At 36.8% G+C, this 21449-nt stretch overlaps 2 protein-coding genes across 6 annotated transcripts in view; one reads left to right on the forward strand and one right to left on the reverse strand.

The window, feature by feature from the left end:
• Sfmbt1 (Scm like with four mbt domains 1) overlaps positions 1-21449 on the forward strand; it is a 160133-nt gene that overhangs the window by 66590 nt on the left and 72094 nt on the right. For 4 of the 5 annotated variants that reach the window (XM_047530992.1, XM_047530989.1, XM_047530990.1 and 1 more), the window contains exon 2: positions 13197-13347. The exons of the other annotated variant lie outside the window; for it this stretch is intronic. In XM_047530992.1, the coding sequence (XP_047386948.1) occupies positions 13320-13347 (28 nt within the window). In that variant the 5' untranslated portion in view covers positions 13197-13319. The remainder of the gene's footprint in view (positions 1-13196; positions 13348-21449) is intronic. 5 annotated transcript variants of the gene reach the window in all.
• Positions 2386-2793, reverse strand: LOC124968489 (60S ribosomal protein L32-like). Its single transcript, XM_047530995.1, has one exon. The coding sequence runs from the start codon at positions 2791-2793 to the stop codon at positions 2386-2388; it is 408 nt and encodes a 135-aa protein (XP_047386951.1).

The raw sequence follows: 21449 nt of genomic DNA on the forward strand, positions 1-21449 counted from the left end.
GAAATAAACCATTCCCCCCAAATCAAAGGCTGCATGTATTCTCTGTTATGTGGATGCTAATTCACAATAAGTGGGGGGCACTAGGGAAGAATAGAGCTACTTTAGATTAGGTAGACGGGAGTGAAGGGAGGGGAGGGGGGATAAGGGTAGAAAGGGTAGTAGAATGGAACAGACATTATTACCTTATGTACTTATATGACTGCATGACCAATGTGATCCTACAACATGTACAATCAGAAAAATGAGAAATTATACTCCATTTGTGTATGATTTATCAAAATGTATAAATGCATTCTATTGTCATGTATAACTAATTAGAACAAATTAAAAAAAATTTTTTGGTAGTGGGGATCAAACCCAGGGGTGCTTTTTCACTGAGCAACATGTCCAGTCCATTTTGTTTTTATTTTTAAAATATATTTAGTTGTAGATGAACTTGGTGCCTTTATTTATTTATGTGGTGCTGAAAATCAAACCTAGTGCCTCACATGTGCTAGGCATGAGCTCTACCACTGAGTCACAACCCTAGCCCCCTTTTTGTTTTTTTATTTTGAGACAGGTGTTGCTAAGTTGCTGAGTCTCACTAAGTTGCTGAGGTTGGCCTTAGAAGTTGCAATTCTCCTGCCTTAACTTTCTGAGCTGCTGGGCAAAGTTATCCTTTTAAAAGGTCAAATTACATCCCTCTTTGGTTCAAAGTCCTCTACAAGTGTCCCACAGATCACAATCTGCACAGCAACCTTCAAGTTCATATGTACTATGACTCCTTGGCACCTTCCTGAGTTTATCTCCTAATGTGTCTGCCTTGATAATTCTGCTCCAACCACAGTGACCTCATAACATGACATACAAGTTCCTACTTCAGTGTCTTAGCACTTTCAGTCTTTTTCAGGTATTCCCAATGTTCATTTCTTCACTTCCCTCCTGTGTAGGTTCTTATCACCTTATCACTAAGACCTTGATCACACTATTGAAAGTAGTACTTTCTATCCTTCCTTGTTCAATTTTCACCCTAACACTTATTTTTTTTCAGCATATTATGTATTTTGTCTACCCATACTAGATTATCAGATTCATGACTGCAAATTTTCTGTATTTGTTTACCTAGATAGGTGTGGTGGGCAGTATGTACTCATAAATATTTATTGACTAATTGAGGAAGAATTCATGACAGGTCATAGTGTGAATTCCTTTGATTTGAGTAGCTTTCTTTAACAAATTTTAGCTGTTAATAAAAGTTCAAGAGAATGGCATTATTCTAAACATACTGTTTACTAATGGTGGAACCTACCATGTTATAGTCTCCCTTTGGGTTAGATGTGATCATGTGATTGAATTTTACTGGAATGAGGATAGATGGATAGATATGCCACTTTCAGGCCTGTCCCTGCAGAATCTCCTATAAGTGATCCCTCTACACTATTCTGCTTGAGAAGTTTGTGTTCAAGATGGCACAGTTATGTGAAGGAAGGCTCTTGGCTTCAGGAATTACTACATGGTGGGGTGTTGCCACTGATCAGGAACATTGGTTTGGACTTTGAGTGAGAAATAAATATCTGTTGGATTAAGCAGCTGAAATTTGTGAATTTTTCTGTTAAAGCGTTAACATTACTTTAAATAATACCAACTAATAACTGCTAAATTATTTCTTTCATTATTCTGTTGCACATCCTAATGGTAATCCAGATTTGTCTCTCATTTGTCATTGACTTCTGTATTTGAAAATGGAAATAATGTTGTATCCTTTGATATAAGTACTTTTTAAAAGCTTTATTAAGATATAGTTTATATACAATAAAATTCACTTACAGTATACAGCTCAGTGATTTTTCCCTTATACACAGTGATATCAACTAGCACCACCAACTGTCAGTGTTACAACCATCACGATTAAAATCTGTAACTTTCAAATGTCTCACTCTCTCTCCCCCACCAAAAAACAAAACAAACACCCCCCCCAAAAAACAAAAAGAAATCTTGACTGTAGTACATATTATTAGTACTTTTCTTTTTATGGCTGAAAGGTATTTTGTTTTATTATATAGACCACATCATTTGGTTGATGGACATTTGAGTTGTTTTTTTGGGGGGAGGGGTGGGTAGGTGCCAGAGATTGAACTCTGGAGCACTTGACCACTGAGCCACATCCCCAGACCTATTTTTGTGTTTTATTTAGAGAAAGGATCTCACTGAGTTGCTTAGTGCCTCACTTTTGCTGAGGCTGGCTCTGAACTTTCAATCCTTTTGCCTCAGCCTCCCGAGCTGCTGGGATTACAGGTGTGCACCACCAAGCCCAGCTCTTTTGGCTTGCTTTTTTTTTTTTTTTTTTTTTTTTTTTTACAGTTTTTATGGTTTTATTTGCACACAAAAAATGTGCCCATGAACTGTCTATTCGTTTTCCTTATGGTACAGATTGGCATTGGGATTGGTGACTCTGAAGGCCAGTTGGGCTGCTTTTTCCACGATGGCTTTGTGATTCTTGGAGGAAACGTTGTGAGCAATCTCAGCACGGTAGGATTTGTTGCACATGGGCAGCACTTCCAGCTCCTTGACATTGTGGACCAAGAACTTCCGGAAGCCACTGGGCAGCATGTGCTTTGTCTTCTTGTTGCTCCCATAACCAATGTTGGGCATCAAAATCTGGCCCTTGAATCTTCTCCACACCTTGTTGTTAATACTTCTGGGTTTCCTCCAGTTTTGCTCAATTGTGACATATCGGTCTGACTGGTGCCGGATGAACTCTTGGTCCTCTTTTTGACGATTTTTGGGCTTCATGAGCGGTCTGAGGGCAGCCATGATGCCCCAAACAGATGGCAGCCACCTCCCTTGGCCATTGTTAATAATGTTGCTGCCATGAACATTCAGGAATAAGTTTTTGGTTGGATGTTTTCATATGTCTTGAGTATATACTGAGGAGTGAAATTAATGGGTTGTATACTAATTATATTTAATGTTTTGAAGAATTGCCAGACTTTTCCAAAGTGGCTGCACCATTTTACATTTCTGTTAACATTGCCCTTATGTTTTATCACTACCAGAGGATTAGAATTACTGGGTAAATGTAGTTTCTTAAGAGTTGTAGGTGGGGGGCATTCACAGCAGGGAGCAGGGGTGTGGCAAACAGTGTGAGATTGATTTCTTTCTTGCCTCTTCTCCTTCTGTGCTTTCAGGCTTGCTTACCTGATACCGTCTACACTGATCTGGTTTGCTATTCTTAGAACACAAAACCTCACTCTTTTGGATCTTTGTGCTGACTTTTTCCCCCTGCCTGGTGTATTCTGACCTTCCATATCTCTTTAAGTCTTTGTCCATGTTACCTTCTCAGTGAAACTTTCCCCCTCCCTCAGCCTGTATAACTGTAAACCTATTATTGTCATGCCAGCCCAAACATATCACTTACACATTTTTAAAAAGTACTGTGCTTTCTTCCTTCATGAGGACAGAGATTTTGGTCTGTTTTCTTCACTGATATGCCTCTAATATTTTGATTTGGCCTGAAACATAGTAGGTTTCCAGTAAATGAATGAATAAACAACTTTCCTTATTAATAAATGCATTTTATTTTTCTTAATAAAAATTTAAATCATAGAAGTAAACATATGAATACATTCTCATCATAAAAACCTTACCAATGCAGGTAAAGAAAAAATGTCTTTGTATCTTGCTCCTGCATCTTAAACTTTACTAGAGATAATCACTATTAGTGATTTGGATATATTCTTCTAGACCATTTTAAAGATATCTGCCTAAAGAATTTTTAAAAAGCAAAAATAAAGATATCTGCACATACATGCATACCTATAGGAATATGTAGTTTTGATTTGTGTTTTAAATAGACATGTCTCTATATTTTTCATAGCTCTATATAAAACCACTGTCTATACCCAGAACCGTTTTTGTCCTTAACACAAACTCTGTATTCATTAAAATGAATTCTTTTGAATTCTCATCTTGGGAATATAATGCAATTTTCATTGACGATGAATTCTCATCTTGGGGATATAATGCAATTTTCATTGACAATGAAGTTTCCTTTTTTTTTTTTTTTTTCCTAGTACAGACATTGCTTAAGCAAACATTTTGGCTCTTGCCACTTTGTATACAGATGGAGGTGTGTTTCTCTGTATAGACCCCTGGAAAAGAAGACAGTTTATGTTCTTTTTTTGAAATTGTTCTACTACTTATTATCTTATTTTTCTAGGTATTTTTCTTTTTTTTTTTTTTTTTTTTTGTGGTGCTGGGGATTTGAACCCAGGGCCTTGTGCTTGCAAGGCAAGCACTGTACCAACTGAGCTATATCCCCAGCCCTATTTTTCTAAACTAGAATTGAAAGTAAAATTTTAATAGAGAATAAAATTTCTCTCTTTTTTTTTTTTTGCGGTGCTGGAGATTGAATCCAGGTCCTTGTGCTTGCGAGACAAGCACTCTACCAACTGAGCTATCTCCCCAGCCCCAAAATTCCTCTTTTAAAGGGCTTTATCTGTTTACCTTCTTCATCTAGTAATCACAGCTTCCATTTCTCTACATCTTCACCTATGTTAGATGTTACTAATCTAATTTTGACAATCTGGGTAAGAACTCATTTTAATTGTTGAGGTTGAATATACTTTCATATAATTATTCATTCATTTGTATTTCTTCTGTTAAATTCTTGTTCTTTCATGATCTTTTTTTAAAATTTTTTTTCATTGTTAATGGACCTTTATTTTATTTATATGCTGTGCTGAGAATTGAACCCAGTGCATCATGCATGCTAGACTAGTGCTCTACCACTTAGCTACAACCCCAACCCCCCTTGTATGATCTTGTAAATTTTTTAATTTTTAATTTTTTTGTGGTACTAGGGGTCATACCCAGGGTACAACCATTGAACTATGTCTCCAGCCCATTTTAATTTTTTTAAAAATTGAAACAGGGTCTTGCTAAGTTGCTGAAGCTGCCCTCAAAATTGTGATTTTCCTGCCTCAGTTTTCTGAATAGCTGGGATTACAGACATGTGCCCCTGCATCTGGCCATACATGACTTTAAAAAAAAAAAAAAAAAAAAAACTCTTCCATATTAGGTTTAATCTCTTATCTACTTAATGGGTGCTATCTGTTACTATGGCTATTAATATTTTGTTACATGTGCTAAAAATGGTTTCTTCTGTTCTACAGCTTGTCCTTTAAAATCAAGGTTCTGTTTAACAAATGGGAGGTTTTTTTTTTAGATGAGAATCTATTTCTTTTTTTAATTTTTAAATTTTAATCTAATTAGTTGTACATGACAGAATGCATTTATACATTTTGTTAGATCATACATAAACAGAGTATAATCTCTCATTTTTCTTATTATACTTATTGTAAGATCACATTGGTCTTGCAGTCATACATGTATATGAGGTAATGATGTCTGTTTCACTCTACTACCAAATGGGAGTTTTAAGTGTTTATTTACATGTATCCATTTTGTAGCTTCATTGCTTAAGGAATTCTGTGCTGTTCTGATATTCTAACCACTTATGTTCTTTTAATTTGCTTCAAGTCTTGTTTTTCATGTTCTCTTTTAATTCACCTAGAATTGGGCTGGGGAGATAGCTCAGCTGGTAGAGTGCTTGCCTCATAATCACAAGGTCCTGAGTTCGATCCCCAGTACCGAAAAAAAAAATCACCTAGAATTTATTTATGTTGTAGTGTAAAACAAAGATCTAATTATTTTCCTCCCCAAAAGCCAGTTCATTAACACTATTTATTTGCATCTTTTCAGAAGTGATGTGGTATGTCATCTTTATCATGTACTGTACTCTTATAAAATTGGATATATTTTCAGCTTCATTCTGTTCTATTGATGTATGTCTTTTCTTGTGCTATTTTAATATTTTTATAGAAGAAATTTGCCTCATTATATCTCTTTTCAAAAGATCTGTACTTTCTCTTTTAAAATTAGCTTATCAATCAGAATAAAATACTCTGTTGGAATTTTGATGTTAACAACTCTAACATAGTTTTTAATGGCCATACAAGACACATTGTAGTCTTGTACCATATTTTATTTGTTTGTCATTATTGGTTTAAAATAATTTCTCAAAATATTGGCTCCATAATTTGACTTGCTTTCTTTTTTCTTTTCTTTTTTTTTTCAATTTAGATTAGTCTTGAGTAGGTTTCGTTTAAAACTTTCCATAGTTTGCTAGATGCAGTCGTACATTCTTGTAGTCCCAGCTACCTGGGGAGACTGAGGCAGCAGAATGGATTGAGCCCAGGTATTTAGGTCCACCCTGGACAACACAGTAAACTCTGGACTCCTAAAGGAAAAACTTTTAGTGGTTTAGTAGATTTATTAGTATCAGTTTGTTCATCTGAGACAGATGTGCCCTGTGTTTACAGAATCATGAAAAAGTTAAGTTAGGGTCAGATTTAATTTAGATGATGGGGGTGGCTAAGGTTTGTTTCAAAACTTTGACTTTATCCGATTTTTTTTTAATGTCTTTAGTCAGACATGTATCAGTAGGTTAAAAACAATGAAAGCAGCAAACAACTTAATGAAACATAAGATGTTTACCCCAACTAATCAAGTTACTTTGACATTCGACAAATGGAAACACAATGTTTAATTTAGATAGTCTGTCAAATAGGACTTTTCAAGGTCAAGGGGTAATGATAGACTGTTGTTAAGAGTAAAGGACCAAGAGAAATCTATACTATTAGGTAACAAAATATATTGATCTATTACTAATCTTTACTATCAAGGACAGAATTAATATGGCAAATTTGCTGAAAATGGAGCATCTGCTTTGCTGAATTATTTTGTACTACTTTCAGCAGCATTCTTGAAATCATTGCTAAACTTATTTCTATTGAGTTGAGGAGTAGGTATGCAGATTCAACTATTTCAGTGGAAATTTTCCTGTTAACTGCCTGGTAAATATTTATTGAATTTATTTTCTTAGACCTATCACACATGTTAGCAATCTTTAGAACTATACTTAGTTCTCTCCTACTGAACCTTTTAAAAGTTGTTTTTGTAAGATGTTAAATCACTGGTTGAAGATCTTTTTTGTGTGATTGTATTTACACCAATTTTTTTTTTAAGTGAGATATGTTGGCCAGGCTGCCCATGAACTCCTAGGCTCAAGTGATTCTCCTGCCTCAGCCTCCCCAGTGGCTGGGACTGTAGATGTGTGCATGGCTCTGTTGTATTATTGTAATTTCCCCACATAATATTCTTTTTATTAAATTAAGTGTTTTTTAATTTTTAGAGACTGCATTTCGATTCATTGTACACAAATGGGGTATAACTTTTCATTTCTGTGGTTGTATACAATGTAGATTCACACCATTCATGTAATCATAACTGTACATAGGGTAATATTGTCTGTTTCATTCTACTACCTTTTTGTCCTCCACCCCCTTCCACCCCATTTTCCTCTACACCTTCCAAAGTTCCTTCATTCTTCTCTTCCCCCCATCACCCCCCCCTTGTTATATATTGTCATGCACTTATCAGAGAAAACATTTGGCCTTTGGTTTTTTGGACTTGGCCTATTTCACTTAGCATGATATCTTCCAACTTCATCCATTTACCAGCAAATGCCATAATTTTATTCTTCTTTATGGCCAAATAATATTCCATTGTGTATATATACCATAGTTTCTTTATTCATTCATCAATTGAAGGGCATCTCGGTTGGTTCCACAATCTAGCTATTATGAATTGAGCTGCTATGAACATTGATGTGGCTGCATCACTGTAGTATGCTGATTTTAAGTCCTTTGGGTATAAACCAAGGAGTGGGATAGCTGGGTCAAATGGTGGGTCCATTCCAAGTTTTCTGAGGAATCTCCACACTGCTTTCCAGAGTGGCTGCACCAATTTGCAACTCCACCAGCAATGTATGAGTGTGCCTTTTTCCCCACTTCCATGCCAACACTTATTATTACTTGTGTTCTTGATAGCCATTCTAATTGGAATTAGATGAAATCTTAGGGTGGTTTTAATTTGCATTTCTCTAATTACTAGGGATGATGAGCATTTTTTTCATGTATTTGTTGATCACTTTTTTGTCTTGTTCGGTGAAGTGTCTGTCCAGTTCCTTAGCCCATTTATTGATTGCGTTCTTTGTATTTTAGGTCTAAAGTTTTTTAAGTTCTTTGTAAACTTTGGAGATGAGTGCTATGTCTGAAGTGTGCGTGGAAAAGATTTTCTCCCACTCTGTAGGCTCTCTTTTCACATTATTGATAGTTTCCTGTGCTGAGAAAAAGCTTTTTAGTTTGAATCTGTCCCATTTATTGATTCTTGCTTTTATTTCTTATGCTATAGGGGGTCATATTATTCTTTTTAAAACTTTTTTTTTCATTGTAGATGTACACAGTACCTTTTATTTTTATTTATTTTTATGTAGTGCTGAAGATCAAATCCAGTGCCTCACATGTGATAGGCAAGCATCCTACCACTGAGCTACAACCCCAACACCGACATAATATTCTTATTCAGTGTTTTATTATAGCCTTGGAAACAAAGTGCATTAACATGAAGCCAAGTTACTACCACTAGGCTTAGAGTATGAACCACAACTGTTAACTAATATGGGGTGGGAGGGGAAAGCATGGTTTAAGTGTTCAAATGACTTTCAGATCTTTTGATAGATCTGTTAAAGGTAGTTATTTTGTGTTTTTAAATTTCTTTATTTATTATTTATTTATTTTTGTGATACTAGGGATGGAATCCAGGGTCTTGTGCAGGCTAGACAAGCACTCTGCCTCTAAGCTATAATCTCAGTTTTTATTTTTACATCAGTGTATAGCTAAAAATGAAATAGTGAATTCAGTTGGGTTTTATTCTGTCTGGATTTTATTTTTTCTTTTTTTTCTTTTTGTACTTCAAAGCTTATTGTGTTCAGTTAGCTTTGCTTTTTTAATTTATACTTTTCAGAAGTGTTTAAAATTTCTTCTGGCTTCAGTATGTTTTATTAGAACTCCCTATAAGTATCTAAATACTTTTTTAGCTCACCAAATTATAAATAAGATGAGCATGGTCATGCCAGATGATTCATGAGAATTTATTTAAATGAATAACTCTTGAGGTGTTGTGGTTACAGAGAGGAATTATAATACCAAAATCAACAATAAAAGTAAAGACAGTAAAGCAATATGAATGGGAAGTAAATGAAATAAAAGGAAATAAATGAAAAATGAGTTAAATTTCCATATACTAAACCCCTGGATATTTTGTTTTTTCCTCTCTGCATTAAAAAAACAACAACAACAAAAAAAAAACAGACTAGCAAATGAACAGAGAAAACTGACATGTTTCATACTAAAAGACTTTGTTAGTTTATTTCTCACGATCCTATTAAGATGATGAACTGATTGCTCATTGGTTATAATCTAAGTGATGATGTAAGACTGAAATAATGTCACAGCCTTACCTTTCACCTATATAAGATTTGCATTTCTCCCACCTCTTGTGTTTTGGTTTTGAAACTTTATTTATTATTATAGCTATTATTTTTACACTGTGTGGCTCTCTGCACAAAGTGTTCTAGTGTGTTCAAGAGTTTATGAACATAAGAACTAGAGGATGTCTTTATCTATTGAAGTGAGCCAACAGATATTTATTAGTACTATTTTGTTCCATCAAAGCCATGTTGAAGTATCAAGACTTCATATAGAAATGATTCACTGAATTAGTACCATAGGAACTTGACCTGTCATCATCGCATTACAGTTAACATTAACTCAGCATTTATTCAGTTGCTAGCTCTTCCCTAAGTGCTTCATGTGAATTATTTTACTAACCTTCTTGGTAGTCCTGGGAGGTAGAAGAGGTAGGTCCAGTACTATGATTTCTCTTTTACAAATGATGCAGTTCATTTTTCAAAAGGCATATATACAGGGAAACAACATACATGGCATTTAAAAAAGTTAGTATAAATAATATTGTCTTTCATTTGCTTTTTTCACTCAGTACTGCGGACAGAGATCCCAGATTTTTTCATTGATCTACCTAAATCCTTCTAATGGTTATAGACCATCTCATTCTCATTTGATGGACATATAGATTGCCTCCAGTTCCTTACTGTTGTTGACAATACTATGGCAAACACCACTGGCTATGTAGCTTTCCACGTGTGTGTTTTGTGTGAAAGATTAAGAACCAGTCTCTGTTCCTAGGTCCTTCTGTTCTTTTACCTTCCTTGCCAATACTGGATATTTTCAGTTATAAAAGTTTTATCAATCTGAAGTAAAATTTTAGTTTTCCTCATCACTAGTAAGATTGAGCACATTTTATAAGTTTTCTGATTTTCATTATGAATCAATTAAACATTTTGTTCATTCTTTTGTTTTCTTGTTGATTTATAGGTGGTTGTGTATATGGAAATTAATCCATTATTTATTATATAATGTTGCAAATATTTTCACCCAACTCATTTGCCTTTGAGTTTTATTTATGCTTACCTTTGGTCATGTGTGTTCTCTTTGCTATCATTTGGTTTCTGAGTCCAGAGTGATCTTTCTAAAAACAGATTTGATCATTTCCTTTTAAAAACAAATCAAAACAAAAAACTGCCAAACCTCACTTGCTTCTGATTAAGAGGCAGTATAACATAGTGTTTAAGAACATGAAATACAGACATTTTGCTTGGTTTAAAACCTAGTTCTGCTACTTACCTGCTGCACTCCCTGGGAAGGTCAGGTAATTGTTTTGTGCCTGTGACCTCATGATGATGATGCTTACCTTGTGGAGTTGTTGCAGTGGAGGGGGACATTAAATGGGTTTATATGTTTAAGTTCTTATGTCAGTGCACCCAGCATATAGTAAATCCTCAGTAAATATTAGCTGCAATTACTTCTTGTCTTCCTACTCCCCACCCCCTCTTTTGTACTAGAGATTGATCCCAGGGGCGCTTTATCACTGAACTTGATCCTCAGTCCTTTGTATTTGTTATTTTGAGACACGGTCTTGCCGAGTTGCTGAGGTTAACCTTAAACTTTCAATCTTCCTGCCTCAGCCTCTTGAGTTGTTGGGATTATAGGCATGTGACACTCCTCCTAGTGCCTGCCCAGTCTTGTGTGCTACTTCCCTTGTTCATTCCCATGTTCCAGCCACAGTTGCCTTCTCTCAGTTCCTTGCCACCATAGAACCTCTTTTTGTACCTGTAATACTCTTACCCCTTTGCCTATACCCCCACTCCCCTTTTTTTTTTTTTTTTTTTTTTTTTTTTGGTGGTACAGGGGATTGAACCCAAGGGCCTTGTGCTTGCAAGGCAAGCACTCTACCAACTGAGCTATATCCCCAGCCCTATATCCCCTTTATAGTGAGTTTAAATGTCATTTTCCTAGGGGCACTGTCATTGACCTCTAATCTTGCCATTATGTTCTTAGGACCCAGTACTTTTGCTTTTTAGCTCTTTAAATAATTGTTTTAAATTGTTGTCTTAATCTGTCTCCCTGCCATTGAAAATAAGCTTCATGAAAATAGGAACTCTGACTCTCTTGATTACTTTACCCTCATCCCCTAAAATGATGGGTTGCGATGAGCTGGTGTTGATAAATATGAGGGGAGTGAATTATTTAGTAGATGGAATGGTACGATTTGATTGAGATTTGGGTGGAAAAGTAAACTAAGGGAAGAGAGCACATTTAGAGGATTTGTATATCACTGTCCAGTTTCATTCAGTTGTTCCTATGAGAAAAATATAGGCTTCAATTCTTTTATTGTGTATGATGATTTTGTTGATAACTGACAGTTATCTCAAATGGGATATCCATACTTATAATAGTTTATTAAAACTTTTTTCTATGAAATGAAATTTTAAAATCTGAAAAAGACAAAAAAAATTGACATAACATGATAACATGTAAGATTGTATAGCTAGTAGAACTTCTATTTCCTATTCGAAAGCTGTTGTATTTCAGGTAGCTGATACTCTTGAAGGGATATGTTAAAATATAAAAGTTACGGTAACTTTTTCTTAGTGATTAAAAGTTGCTGTGAGAAACAATTACCAAGGGCTTTCATATACATACTCAAAACTCTTTGAAGAGGTATAGAGTTGCTTGATCTTGCAGAATATCACCCTCAATACTATGCTGTTAAGTACCTATCCCACTTTTATAGTTTTTTGTATTGTTGCCCATGCAGTTAGTTCATGTCATGCCCTCCTTTAGCAACTCCTTTTTTCATTTACTCTTTCTAATCTGTTAGGGATGTATAAAGATAATATCTTAGATTGCTTTACAAACAAGAATAAATAGATTCATCCATTCTGGAACATGTGCAAACCTCAGAAACAAGCTAAGTGAAAGAAGCCAGACAGAAAAGGTCACACATTGCACGATTCCATCTATGTGAAATGTCCAAGAAAGGCAGAACCTCTGGAGACAGGAGGCGGATTAGTGGTTGGTTGAGCCTAGGGATGGGATGGGGAGGAACAAGCTGCATGTGAATATAAAACTTCTTTTCAGGGCAACAGGAATATTCTAAAATTGAATTATGGTGTTGGTTACACACCCTGTAAATTTACTAAAAGTTATTAGATTGTACATTTAAAACAAAATTTGGGTATGTGAATTATACTCCAATAAAGCTGTTTTAAAAAATGGGTTTAGAACTCATTTTGGAGGGATTCTTTTTTATAATTGTGGAGTAATATAGTTGATAAATTTAGTTCTGCATAATATCCTAGAGAAATGAAGTAGAAAACTAGATAAAGTAATATATGATAGCCCGAATTTTATTCACTAGGTAAGCCAGAGCTCTGAAAGTCCCCCCCCAACCCCACAAAACCATTAGGAATCATTTTTGTGAAAAGGAAAAATTGAAGTTTTTGAAGTTTTTGTGGATAGGAATCATGGGTAGCAAGTGAGGTAATCTAAGTTTAAAGGATAGGATTCATATACATATTATAATTTGTCATCATCTTCAGGTATTTTACCAAGGTCTTGGTCTCTCTTCCCATCCCTTTCCCTTTTCTTCTCTCTCCCTCTCTCCCTCTTTCTCCCTCCTTCCCTCTCCTTTCCTTCCTGCCTCTTTCCAAACATATATTCATACAGAATCTTCAGAATTAGAGAAGGTGTCAGGTTTTTCCTCTAATCCCATCTTTTCTGCCAGTGTGTTTTTGTTTTATCTTACTTCTCAACCCAGTCAAGTGCCGTGTCTTTTGAACAAGTAAACACTTTTGGCTTCAGGCTGTTGATGAATTCTCTTTGATTTTTCAGCACTTTCATTTGGACCCTTGGATGTTCATTGGACAGACGCTTGAAACCTACAAGTCATCTTCTGATCATAGCAGAATCATTAGACTTTTCCTTTGAGTGGGGAGGAGCCCATGTGTTGTGGAGATGAACGGGGAACAGCAACTTGATGCAGGTACTGGTTTTGCTGAGCAGATGTTATCCTTCATAGTGCAGAATTGTATTATTCACCCGTGTTATGTTTTCTGACTTGTCTTTCTACTGCTAAACTGGAAGCTCTTTGAAGTTGCCAGTTATTTTTCATTGCTGCACCAAGCAAAGAATCTGGCACTAAAGACTACTAATGATGTTTACTGAAAAAGTAAGTCATTCTTATGAAGAGACTTCTTTTTTAAAATAACATTTTAATTTTGGTGGTTACTTTCTAATTATTTTGAAATAATTATGGGTTCACGGAAGTTGCAAAGATAGTGTTGACAGGTCTTATGTACCCTTAACCCAGTTTCTCCCATGAGTTTCCTCATGGAATTGTAATATGATATAAAATTCAGGACATTGATACTGGTTTAAAGTATACATAGTTCTGTTATCATTTTATCACACATGTAGACTCCTATAACATCTTCTGAATCAAGATGTAGAACTATTTCATCACCACAAAGAGCTCCCATTATCTATCCCTCTTTCTCTGTTCCCTCTTTAAAACCCAGAACACTATTCATCTGCTGTTCATCTCTTTAAGTTTGTAATTTAAAGACTGATACATAGATAAAAGAAGTAGAAGACCTTTTGAGGTATTTTTTCTCTCAAAATAATAGTCTTGAGATCCCTTGAATTTCTTGCATATGTTAACAGTTTGTTACTTTTTGTTGCTGAGTACTATTCCATGGAGTATTATAGTGTGTTTAAATCTTCATCTGTTGTAGTACATTTTGTTTTTTTTTTTTCCAGCTTTTGGCTATTACAAATAAGTTGCTACGAATAATTTTATACATAATTTTGGGAAGATAAATGCTAAAGAGCACAATTTTTCTATCATAGGTTTAGTAAAAAATTCATCAGGCTACTTTCTAGAGATTACTTTCACCAGCAATTCGAGAGAGAGATACTTTTCTATGCATGCTTACCATCATTTGGTACTGTCACTTTTTTATTTAAGCCATCTGGATAATTGTGTAGTGACAGCTTATTGTGGTCTTCATTTGTATTTCCTAATGCCTAGTGATGTTGAACATCTTTACATGTGCTTATTTGGCATTCTTAATTCTTGTTGATGAAGTATCTCTTCATGTCTTAGACTCATAATACATTTGTTTGTTTTTAATTAATAAAGCTTTTTTATTATTGAAGTTTTTTTTATTGTAAACAAATGGGATACATGTTGTTTCTCTGTTTGTACATGGCGTAAAGGCATACCATTTGTGTAATCATAAATTTACATAGGGTAATGTTGTTTGATTCATTCTGTTATTTTTTTCCCTTCTCCCCCCACCCCTTCCGCCCCTCTTTTCCCTCTATACAGTCCTTCCTTCCTCCATTCTTGCCCCCCTCCCTAACCCTAACTCTAACCCTAACACTAACCCCTCCCACCCCCCATTATGTGTCATCATCCACTTATTAGCGATATCATTCATCCTTTGGTTTTTTGAGATTGGCTTATCTCACTTAGCATGATATTCTCCAGTTTCATCCATTTGCCTGCAAATGCTATAGTTTTATTCTTTATGGCCAAGTAATATTCCATTGTATATATATACCACATTTTCTTTATCCATTCATCAATTGAAGGACATCTAGGTTGGTTCCACAATCTGGCTATTGTGAACTGAGCAGCTATGAACATTGATGTGGCTGTATCTCTGTAATATGCTGATTTTAAATCCTTTGGGTATAGGTCAAGGAGTGGGATAGCTGGGTCAAATGGTGGTTCCTTTCCAAGTTTTCTAAGGAGTCTCCACACTGCTTTCCAGAGTGGCTGCACTAATTTGCAGCCCCACCAGCAATGTATGAGTGTACCTTTCTCCCCACATCCTCGCCAACACCTGTTGTTGCTTATATTCTTGATAATCGCCATTCTAATTGGGGTGAGATGGAATCTTAGGGTGGTTTTGATTTGCATTTCTCTTATTACTAGAGATGTTGAACATTTTTCCATATGTTTGTTGATTGCTTGTACATCTTCTGTGAAGTGTCTGTTCATTTCCTTAGCCCATTTGTTGATTGGGTTCTTTGTATTCTTGGTGTAGAGTTTTTTGAGTTCTTTATAGATTTTGGAGATTAGTGCTCTATCTGAAGTATGATTGGCAAAGATTTTCTCCCACTCTGTAGGCTCTTTCTTCGCATTGCTGATAGTTTCCTTTGCTGAGAGAAAGCTTTTTAGTTTGAATCTATCCCAGTTATTAATTCTTGCTTTTATTTCTTGTACTATTGGAGTCCTGTTGAGGAAGTCTGGTCCTAAGCCGACATGTTGAAGCTCTGGACCTACTTTTTCTTCTATAAGATGCAAGGTCTCTGGTCTGATTCCGAGATCCTTAATCCATTTTGAGTTTAGTTTCGTGCATGGTGAGAGATATGGGTTTAGTTTCATTCTGTTGCATATGGATTTCCAATTCTCCCAGCACCATTTGTTGAAGAGGCTAACTTTTCTCCATTGCATATTTTTGGCCCCTTTGTCTAGTATGAGAAAATTGTATTTATTTGGGTTTGTGTCCGTGTCCTCTATTCTGTACCATTGATCCACCTTTCTATTTTGGTACCAATACCATGCCGTTTTTGTTACTATTGCTTTGTAGTAGAGTTGAAGATCTGGTATTGCGATACCCCCTGCTTCACTCTTTCTGCCAAGGATTGCTTTAGCTATTCTGGGTTTTTTATTCTTCCAGATGAATTTCATAATTTCTTGTTCTATTTCTGTAAGGTACATCATTGGGATTTTAATTGGAATTGCATTGAATCTGTGTAGAACTTTTGGTAGTGTGGCCATTTTGACAATATTAATTCTTCCTATCCAAGAACATGGGAGATCTTTCCATCTTCTAAGGTGTTCTTGAATTTCTTTCTTTAGTGTTCTGTAGTTCTCATTGTAGAGGTCTTTCACCTCTTTTGTGAGATTGATTCCCAAATACTTTATTTTTTTCGAAGCTATTGTGAATGGGGTAGTTTTCCTAATTTCTCTTTCTGAAGATTCATTGCTTATGTATAGAAATGCCTTAGATTTATGTTCATTGATCTTATATCCCGCTACTTTACTGAATTCACTAATGAGATCTAAAAATTTTCTGGTGGAATTTCCTGGTTCCTCTAAGTATACAATCATATCATCAGCAAATAGGGATAGTTTGAGTTCTTCTTTTCCTATTCGTATCCCTTTAATTTCTTTGGTTTGTCTAATTGATCTGGCTAGAGTTTCAAGGATGATATTGAAAAGAAGTGGTGAAAGAGGGCATCCCTGCCTTGTTCCAGTTTTAGGGGGAATGCTTTCAGTTTTTCACCATTTAGAATGATATTAGCCATGGGCTTAGCATAGATGGCCTTTACAATGTTAAGGAATGTTCCCACTATCCCTATTTTTTCTAGTGTTTTGAGCATGAAAGGGTGCTGTATTTTATCAAATGTTTTCTCTGCATCTATTGAAATAATCATGTGATTCTTGACTTTAAGTCTATTGATATGGTGAATGACATTTATTGATTTCCTGATGTTGAACCAACCTTGCATCCCTGGGATGAAACCCACTTGATCATGGTGCAGTATCTTTTTAATATGTTTTTGTATGCGATTTGCTAAAATTTTGTTGAGAATTTTTGCATCAATGTTCATTAAGGATATTGGTCTGAAATTTTCTTTCCTCGATGTGTCTCTGTCTGGTTTAGGTATCAGGGTAATATTGGCTTCATAGAATGAGTTTGGGAGGGTTCCCTCCTCTTCTATTTTGTGGAATACTTTGAGAAGTATTGGAATGAGCTCTTCTTTAAAGGTTTTGTAGAACTCGGCTGAGAACCCATCTGGTCCTGGACTTTTCTTTGGTTGGTAGGCTTTTGATGAGTTCTTCTATTTCATTACTTGAAATTGGTCTATTTAAATTGTGTATGTTCTCCTCGTTCAGTTTAGGCAATTTATATGTCTCTAGAAATTTTCTATTTTGTTGGAGTGTAGATTTTCAAAATAGCTTGTAATTATGTTTTGTATTTCAGTCGTGTCTGTTGTGATATTTCCTTGTTCATTCCGAATTTTAGTGATTTGGGTTTTCTCTCGTCTTCTCTTTGTTAGTGTGGCTAAAGGTTTATCAATTTTGTTTATTTTTTCAAAGAACCAACTATTTATTTTGTCAATTTTTTGTATTGTTTCTTTTGTTTCAATTTCGTTGATTTCAGCTCTGAGTTTAACTGTTTTCTGTTTTCTACTACTTTTGGTGTTGGTCTGTTCTTCTTTTTCTAGGGCTTTGAGCTGTAGTGTTAGGTCGTTTATTTGTTGAGTTTTACTTCTTTTATTAAATGCGCTCCATGAAATAAATTTTCCTCTAAGTACTGCTTTCATAGTGTCCCAGAGATTTTGATAAGATGTTTCTTTGTTCTCATTTACCTCTAAGAATTTTTAAATTTCCTTCCTAATATCTTCTGTTATCCATTTATCATATAATAGCATATTGTTTAATCTCCAGGTGTTGAAGTAGTTTCTGTTTTTTACTCTTTCATTTATTTCTAACTTCAATCTATTATGATCTGATAGAATACAAGGTAGTGTCTCTATCTTCTTGTATTTGCTAACATTAGCTTTGTGGCATAATATATGGTCTATTTTAGAGAAGGATCCATGTGCTGCTGAGAAGAAAATGTATTCGCTCTTGGTTGGATGGTATATTCTATAAATGTCTGTTAAGTTTAAATTATTGATTGTGTTATTGAGATCTGTGTTTTCTTTGTTCAATTTTTGTTTGGAAGATCTGTCCAGTGATGAGAGAGGCATGTTAAAGTCACCTAGTATTATTGTGTTATGGTCTATTTGGTTTCTAAAATTGAGAAGGATTTGTTTAACATACATGGATGAGCCACTGTTGGGGCATAGATGTTTATGATTGTTATATCTTGCTGACTTATGCTTCCCTTAAGCAGTATGAAATGTCCTTCTTTATCCCTTCTGACTAACATTGGCTTGAAGTCCACATTACCTGAAATGAGGATGGATACCCCAGCTTTTTTGCTGAGTCCATGTGCATGGTATGTTTTTCCCCATCCTTTTACCTTTAGTCTATGGGTATCTCTTTCTATGAGGTGAGTCTCTTGCAGGCAACATATTGTTGGATCTTTCTTTTTAATCCAATCCGCCAGTCTGTGTCTTTTGATTGATGAATTCAGGCCATTAACATTCAGGGTTATTATTGAGATATGATTTGTATTCCCGGTCATTTGGTTCATATTTAAAATTTTATTTATTTATTTATTTATATTTTGACACAACTTGGTTCCTCCTTTATTTGACAGTTCCTTTAGGATAATTCCTCCCTTTGCTGATTTGTTTCTTTGTTTTTTATCTCTTCCTCATGGAATATTTTGCTGAGAATGTTCTGTAATGCTGGCTTTCTTTTTGTAAATTCTTTTAGCTTTTGTTTATCATAGCATGATTTTATTTCATCATCAAATTTGAAGGTAAGTTTTGCTGGGTACAAGATTCTTGGTTGGCATCCATTTTCTTTCAGAGCTTGAAAAATGTTGTTCCAGGCCCTTCTAGCTTTTAGGGCCTGGATTGAAAAATCTGCTGATATCTGTATTGGTTTCCCCCTGAATGTAATTTGGTTCTTTTCTCTTACAGTCTTTAAAATTCTGTCTTTATTTTGTATGTTAGGTATTTTCATTATAATGTGCCTTGGTGTGGGTCTGTTGTAATTTTGTGTATTTGGAGTCCTATAAGCCTCTTGGACTTGATTTCCCATTTCATTCTTCAGATTTGGGAAATTTTCTGATATTATTTCATTGAATAGATTGTTCATTCCTTTGGTTTGTTTCTCTAAGCCTTCCTCAATCCCAATAATTCTCAAATTTGGCCTTTTCATGATATCCCATAGTTCTTGTAGATTCTGTTCATGATTTCTTACCATCTTCTCTGTTTGTTCAACTTTGTTTTTGAAGTTAAATATTTTGTCTTCAATATCTGAAGTTCTGTCTTCCAGGTGTTCTATCCTATTGGTTATGCTTTCTATGGAGTTCTTAATTTGGTTTATTGTTTCCTTCATTTCAAGGATTTCTGTTTGTTTTTTTTTTTCAATATCTCTAACTCTTTATTGAAATGATCTTTTGCTTCCTGAATTTGCTCTGTTAACTGTCGATTGGTGCGATCATTCAATGCCTGCATTTGCTCTTTCATCTCATCATTTGCTTCCCTGATCATTTTAATTATGTACATTCTGAACTCCCTTTCTGTCATTTCTTCTGCCATGCTGTCATTGGATTTTATTGATGTAACATCTAGATTTGTTTGGGGCATTTTCTTCCCTTGTTTTCTCATATTGTTCAGGAATCAGTGGGTCATTAAGATATTGCAGATTTCCTCTATTGACTTATAATGTCCCTGAAGATTGCTAGTATGTCCCCTTTTATCCTTCAGTAGCCTGAAGTCTTGGAGGAAGTTGATAATGCGGAGCTCCACAAAGAAGCTGCCTCTCTAGGGGTGGTGACCCTCAGGTGGGGTATATTCCCTGCTAGTGGGCAGAGGTGCCTCCACTTGTTGACCAATGGTCATCCAACGGGGAACTAGGCTGCGGGCTGAGGCAAGGCCTGTTTGTGCCTGTGTCTCTGGTTTTACTGTCCCTGTGGGAAAACCTCACCCGGCAGGGAAGACTCACCTGGTGGGGAGGTCTAGCTGGTCAGTTCCCCTCCTAGAGGTTCCCCTCAATCTACAACTACCGCCTGAGCTGGGCTGTCTTCCTTGGCAACGTTCCCAGGGGCCCGGACCTACCTCCTGGGCCTGGGAGCCTCACCCTTCGCTGACGAGTCTCCTTAGGCTGCTTCTCCTCAGAGAATCTGCCCGCAGTCCTGGAAACTTCGCTCTGCCCCTAGGCGTGTCTCTGTGCGGCTCTTCCAGCAAGAAGCCACCCAACTCCTGGGACCCTGCTCTGCACCTAATCGCCTGGCTATGCTGCCCCTCCTCTGAGCCACCACCTGGAGCCCCGTACAATAGCTCCAAGACCCAGAGACCCGCCACACACCTCCTCCTCCGGACAGCCGCCCGGTTTCCGACGCAGTCACTAGGAGTCCAAGCAACTCACTTCGCGTCTCCTCCTCCCGCCAACCTCCTGTAGCCCTAGGCAGTCACTCCAAGTCCAAGTGACCCGCCCTGTTCCTCCTCCTCCTTCTCGGGGTAGCCCCCCGGGTGTTCAGGAGCGGTGGCTCCGAGACCAAGTGACCCACCACGCTCCTCCTCCAGGCAGGTCACCGGTGTTCAGGAGCGGTCGCTTTTAGTCCAATCAACTCACCACTCGCCTCCTCCTCTGGCAATTGCCTGTGGCTCTGATGCAGTCACTCCTAGACCAAGCGACCCGCTGCGCTTCTCCTCTTCCTCCGGGCAACCCCCCGGGTGTTCAGGAGCGGTAGCTCTGAGTCTAAACAGCTCCCCACGCAGCTCCTCCTCTGGCAACCACCTGTAGCTCTGATGCAGTCACTCCTTAGCCCAAGCGACCCACCGTGCTCCTCCTCTTTCTCCAGGCAACCCCCCGGTGTTCAGAAGCAGTTGTTCTGAGTCCAAACAGCTCACCATGCAGCTCCTCCTCAGGCAGCCGCCCGGAGCCCCAGTGGTTGCTCCGAGTCCAAGTGCTGTGCTGAGCCGCCTCCTCTACGATGATCCCAGTTGTCCGTGTTTACCGCTCCAGCGGGGGGGAGGGGCGTCTCGCCGAGCAACTCTACTTCACAAAGTTTCCTGTGTTCTGGGGCTACCGCCCCATCCGGGACGCCTCCCCAACAGGAGAGACTCACCCGGCGGCTTTGAGTTGGTCCCAAGTCTCTCACTATCTCCTCTTTTGAATCTTGCGTCCTGGAGCAACGTGAAATGCAGCCTCCCTGTAGTCTGCCATCTTGAAAACCAAAGTTTTGTTTTTTTAAACAAACTTTATTGAAGTATAATTTTTTGAGATGTAATTTTCAGACACAAAATTCACCCTCATAGAATGCATAATTCAGTGGTGGTTTTGTTGTTGTTTTTGTAATGCTGGGACTTGAACTCAGAACCTTACACATGCTAGGCAAGTGCTCTACCACTGAGCTACATCCCCAATGCAATTCAGTGACT

The sequence above is a fragment of the Sciurus carolinensis genome, chromosome 17 (genome assembly GCF_902686445.1).
Source record: "Sciurus carolinensis chromosome 17, mSciCar1.2, whole genome shotgun sequence".
In the NCBI taxonomy this organism is placed as follows: Eukaryota; Metazoa; Chordata; class Mammalia; order Rodentia; family Sciuridae; genus Sciurus; species Sciurus carolinensis.